The sequence below is a fragment of the Enoplosus armatus genome, chromosome 17 (assembly GCF_043641665.1).
Source record: "Enoplosus armatus isolate fEnoArm2 chromosome 17, fEnoArm2.hap1, whole genome shotgun sequence".
Lineage (NCBI taxonomy): Eukaryota > Metazoa > Chordata > Actinopteri > Centrarchiformes > Enoplosidae > Enoplosus > Enoplosus armatus.
Window position 1 is genome coordinate 2557081 of NC_092196.1, and position 6000 is coordinate 2563080.

At 40.5% G+C, this 6000-nt stretch overlaps 1 protein-coding gene across 3 annotated transcripts in view; it reads right to left on the bottom strand.

Moving 5' to 3' along the window:
* ap2a1 (adaptor related protein complex 2 subunit alpha 1) overlaps positions 1-2390 on the bottom strand; it is a 28487-nt gene extending 26097 nt beyond the window's left edge. For all 3 annotated transcript variants that reach the window (XM_070922711.1, XM_070922710.1, XM_070922712.1), the window contains exon 1: positions 2031-2390. In XM_070922711.1, coding sequence (XP_070778812.1) covers positions 2031-2097 — 67 coding nt within the window. In that variant the 5' untranslated portion in view covers positions 2098-2390. The remainder of the gene's footprint in view (positions 1-2030) is intronic.
* Between the last annotated feature and the right edge of the window lie 3610 nt (positions 2391-6000).

A 6000-nucleotide genomic window follows, 5' to 3' on the forward strand; every position in this document is an offset into this window, starting at 1 on the left:
CTGAGGAAGATGCGCAAATATCAAGCATTCATGCTGCACCTGTGCACGTGTCTATTTTGCTTCATCAAAGACAAAAGAAGTTAGACTTAAGGGAGGGAAAAGGAAATCTCTTCAAGCTGAACTGAATTAATGATAGGGTTGTGCATAGCTACAGGTGGTTCCTACACAAATTTAGATTTCAAGACAGATGCAGTGATCCAAAGATGCAGTCACACAATCTGCTTGATATGTTTCATTTTGGATATTGTTTCTAGTACATTGACTTTACTTCTAAGTTTTAAACCCTGGACATGCAGCTTTATTTGCCTGACAAGGGATGCGTCTAGTGACTTATTTGGAGTGAGCAGCCAGCCTCCATGTTGAAAATGATAAAAGAATCACTTTCAGGGCATTTTGGAAATTACTATTGTAGAATATACGAGTCAGAATACATGATTTTGCATTATTGTTGTCACAACACTGAAATGGATAATTTCAATACATTACTTTTACTATTTTCAATACAGGGAGACAAACACACAATTGAGGCCTAATCATTTATGTTTTAAATAGATAACTACTAGTTTATAAACCGACACATGTCTGACAATTCTCAAGCCTGAAAGCTTTAAGGGATCACTGTAAAACACCATATACATCAATAGAGGCCAAATCTCCAGTAATAGCCAGTCTCACTCCAACTGGAAAAAGAAAGAAAGACAAAAAGAACATACCTTGTTTACATAATGACTACTTATACCAAATGAAATTGTCTGAAATACTGTAACAGCCAACAAGCAACTAGGCAACACAGCGATTTCAGTCAACAACCTCAGCTTAGCTAATAGCACAGCTATGCTTTGTTAAATAATTACTGGGGGCACTATTGTCATTGTCACTGTTGGAGGTATTATGGTAGTTAGCTACAAAAGGTTTACAAGAGCTCTATTTTGGATATTATTCCAGGTTGGCAAAATTTGATTTCTCTTCTCTGTTTTGTATACTTGGGTGATATGACAATATAAATTTGTCAACTGTCAGAGATGAGATTTTCCCATACCATTTATACTGTGGCATCCAATCCTTTCTCTGGGTGCATATCATTGTGGGCAATATTGCAAATCAAACTTTACTACTTTGATATGTCAGATATTTAATTAAATGGATTAGCCATGCACAGACATTCCTGTCTGGTTATTTATCCATCAACATTTTATCAATAGATTTTCCAGAAATATATTCTGTTTATACAATGTCACGAAAATGATTAGATTATGAAATAATTGCTGGGGCCTTTACTTTCCTTATATTAGAGACAGGCGTAATTGTCTAATGTGTGTCTTATTTCCCAAGTAATTACAAACTCAAAACAAGTACAGGTAATTCCACACACCTCAATGTTGTTTTACACAGCCTTTATTTGTTTGTGCTGGCCACACCTCCAGCCATTATTTGAATACCGGTATTTATGTGAGAAATCATGGAGGGGTCTGAAGAGGGGTCAGGTTGAGGACCTCCTGCCTGTATTCTCTTGTTTAGCGGACAGAGCGGTGTCCTCCTTCAAAGGCATTACTGTGTGTACTTTCAGCTGAGTGGACTGTCATGCTGACATCTTAAAATAATGACACCACCAGCTTATCAACTGTGAAATGAACCTCCATTTCCCAGGTTAGGTTAGACATCTGGATATCTAATATCGAACAGATGTTTATGTCCGTTTGACCAAAGCGACAGCCAACGCTCCTACAAACACCTACAACACCCCTAAAATAAAAGGCCTGACCAAGCTCAGACCAAGCCCAGACTTTTGGTTCCGTAGCAGCAAGTGATGGCAAAACAGTCATGTTACTGGCAACATCTCAGTATAAATCGTTACATTGTTGAGTAGTTAGCTGCTAGTAAATTTTTGTTTTAGTGCCCCCCCCCCCCCGAGTCATTTCTCTACAGCGTGTAAAAGGGTACAACCAGCAAAAACACGAGTAATTTCAACTGATGCTAATGCCGTTAAATAACACAAATTAGAAAGAAGAATAAAAGAAAATGTCACTTACAATTTCTAATGTCCGAAATAAAAACAGCTAATCCCCGCATTCCATCTCCTTTCGACACAGCCGGCATTTTTGCAGGTTTCTGTCTTCACTCCGGCCTTATCCGTAAAAATGAACTTACGTCGGTCAGCTTTTCACACTGGACTGGAGTGGAAGATGGCCAACTTGACGTTTAGTAGTAACGTTAGCTGACGCTAGCTACTTCGCAGTTCCAATCGTTCGGTACAACTTTATAATTGACCGTTACCTACCAAACTCACTGTATGTTTGTGGGTGGCTAGCTCAGATAGCATTTGCTAGATTAGCTGAACGGCGGTGGATCAACCAGCAGCAGGATAAGTTAACGTTATCCCTGTTAACTGGCTCGTTTCCGCTGGCTATGGCAAGCTAACGTTATTTCATTCAATCCTTATCTAGCTAGGATTAGAGACGACGCGCATAACACTTAAAACTAATAATTCACTAAAATCACCCAGTTTCTGGATGTCTCTAAAATGAATGCAGTCAGATGTGTTAATGGAAATAACGTCCGAGAATATAACGTTAGGTTACTTCGAGTCACGCACCGTAAAGCTAGCTTAACAGCTAGCTAGCTAGCTGGCTAGCAATATCATTCAAATACTGGAATACATCACCGATTGACCGGAATAACTCAGTAGAGTCTTGAGACTTGCCAACCAGCGATATGAAACTATTGCCGTGCTCGCTTTATCGTGCGCTAAATGTGGTTTATACGATGTCCTGTATAATTGATGTCCGTTCTAATTCTCCTGCCTCCACTCCGCGGCTTGGATAAGGCTCGTGACAGAATAACCAACAGCGTGACCGCGCGACGCACCCGTGCACGCGTACGCTCCTTTCCTTCGGCCGAATGTAGCTCGGCGCTGATAGGGCCAGGTTAGAGTGTTACCGCTATGATATCTGCCTAAATTCACTGCTCCCAAAACTACCTGATGATATGAAATGCTCTATTTTGAAAGACAAACGATTGAGCACCGGGGAAGCAGAGCAACAAGTCTTGCTACTTCTTGTAGAAAGACAGCGGTTCGGGAGAAGGTACAAGTTCCACCAGCTGTGGCTTTGAGCTACGTTTATTGGCCATTTCCAGTTGACATGTATGGTCTCCATATGCAGCCATGATCGCCAGTAGCAAAAATAAGCTGATGTGTCTTTGGCCTAATCAAACACATTATGCTTCCAAGGGAGGATAATACGCGACACGGTTGTGTTTTAATCAGCGTCTTTGCATCAGAACTGACAGGTTGTTTTTGTATGAATGTCTGCCATAGGCTACAGTGACAGTTTTTCTCTTCATTTTATTGACAGCCTTCTGTAAAACTGACCTTATGGCAGAATGAAGATCAAGCGTTTTCCTCTGTAATTTAATTGCGTGAACAGGAGTGTGTGTATTTGGTCACTGTAAAATATCAAAGTAGGCTATGTAACACAAACTGGTGAGCCCCCTTCCAGCCCCCACAACCCTGAAAGAATGAGCCAGTATGGATAAATGGATGTAGGATATCAAGTAGCATAACTGACATTTTTAACGATACTGTATAAAATGTGTTTTTGAGAGGAAAGGTCTATAAAAACGTGTACAGAAGACAGTAGGCCAACAAAAAACATGTTTTTTTCATTTGCTCCATTCAAGACCATGTAAAAAGAGTATAGCAATTTAATCGCCTTTCTGCCCATCATGTTAGAAAACTGCTAATTAAAAAATGTTCAGAAATTTAAAAAAATAATGCTCATGTGTGTTCTGACAAAGTAGGATGATGTCAGAACGTCAGGTGGAGAAAGATCAAGGAGGACATTCACATCCAACCCCAGAGACTCCACAAGGCCTGCTCTGGGAGTCTGGTGTTCAAGTCTTCTACTCAAACACTTTTACATTAGGGTAGGACAGGCCAGGAATCAAACTACCAACCTTGCTTGACTATTGATGCCCAGTGTAAGGTGTATGTAGCTTTGGTAGTCATACTCCCGGTTTATAAGCCAAATATGGGTAGTGTATTGAGTTTTAACAACATGCAACACTCATGGGAGCTGTTGTTGAAAGAACAATAAACATTATTATATCTATGTTAAAATGATATGGTGTAATTGAGGAACATTTGGCATATGGCTAATTAAAAGTATACTATGCAAGATTTGTCGGTTGCTGTTACAGCTATCGTTTATCCAATTTACTTTAGATTAAACCACGCCCACTTCCGTATGACGAAAGCCTCGACAGCCGTGTTCCCATTGAAACTTTAGAGTAGCTTGGAAAAAGGCAATATGGGGCACTGAATTTGATGAATTTACTGTTCATCAGACCACAAATGAGAAGAATTAGGTTGGAAAAAACAATAGATGCCGCCAAAGCTGAGTGTTTCTGGGGACCGGGCCTGCTTACACAGAGGACGTCAGTAGAGTGACCCAGGACACATTTGCTTATACACCGCTAAAAGAATATGGCCATATGCGGCCCAGACCACCTCCAAATGTGGTCTGAGGGATCAGATGTTAAAGGCCCTGTTCAGACCTGGTATTACCAACCGTCCTGCCCCCCCAGAAGACCTCCCAGAAACACTCCACTCCAACAGCATCTAATGTTTTTCAAACCTAATTCTTGTAATGCATCTTGGGTGCTGTTGTCCTGTTTAAACTTAGAGCCACGTGTGATTGGATCACCCAAGACAAATACTAACGTCAGGTGTAAACAGGGCCACGGACCTGCAGCTCCATGACAGACAGAGAGCAGAGGAGAGAGACAGAGACAGTAGCAATGTAACCTGGTCGCTATGTTTTTATAGAGTCCCGACCTCACACCCTGAACGCTGTTATTGGCTGGGGGCTACGCACCACTGCCCACAGGTTGGCGTCCACACTTACAGTGGGTCATAAGTGATGATTGAGAGGGGTTATTTTTGTATGAGTCGATACACTTTTTTTTTTTTTAGGCAAATCCTTCATTGTATGCCTTTAATTATGTTAATAATTTGTTTATTGACCTTCCTTGTGCACATGTTCAGTTTCTCAGCAATGACACTGTAGAACCATTTTAGCATTTAAAAAAAAAACTTTTTGACTAATTTTAGTTCCGTAGTGTCAGTTGCAGTTATAGCTTTACTTGCGTAGTTATAAGCATTTGTAGAATTAAAGTGAGTTTGAAGTATGTGTTGTTTTCTTATAAAGACTTGTGTGTACATAATTTACACACTTCACCCAGTATTAAAGCACACTATTCTCCTACAATGCAATGCACAAAGGAAATGGAGGAGCAACTTACAGCTGAGAAACATTAAAATTAATTGTGGGTGATAGTGAGGCAGCTCCAAAATGGTCTCAGAAAACAAAACATTAAGAATTACATCTTAGGAAACGTTTGTTTATTTGTTCAGTTCGATTGCCAGTGATATCCCAAAATCACATTATGATTGATGTCTGACATTGTACACTAATGTATCATTTCCTTTCTGTAGAAAATGGTAAAGTGTGTTGATTGTCTCTATACTGACTATACTATGATTAGTTTGTAGTTGACACCATGGAATTATTAGTATGCGGTATGGATTTGGGACACAGCTGCTGGACAGCGATTATCCAGATATTCCGTGGCCACCTGAATGCAGCAGCATTTGAAAGTCGCACTGTCACTCCATTTGGATGTGAGATGCCATATGAAATGATAAAGGCTGTTTCGCATTATTGTCAACAACATCTGGTCTTTTCTGTCTGTCCCCGATCTCGAAAAAGATACATGGTTTCTGTGTCGTCGTCGTCGTCTTCTTCTTCCACTGCGAATTGCAACCGGGAGGAGCATTATCGCCACCAAAAGGTTTCTTTTTCATAGTTCGAAGCCAAATAGTCCGACTCCCGAAAATTATGGAACGCAGCTTTCAAATATAGGCGTCGTCTAGATTCTGGACCAATCGTAAATAAAAGCTGGGTCTCGTGGGCGGGGCTAGGAAAGAGTCTTACAAGCTCA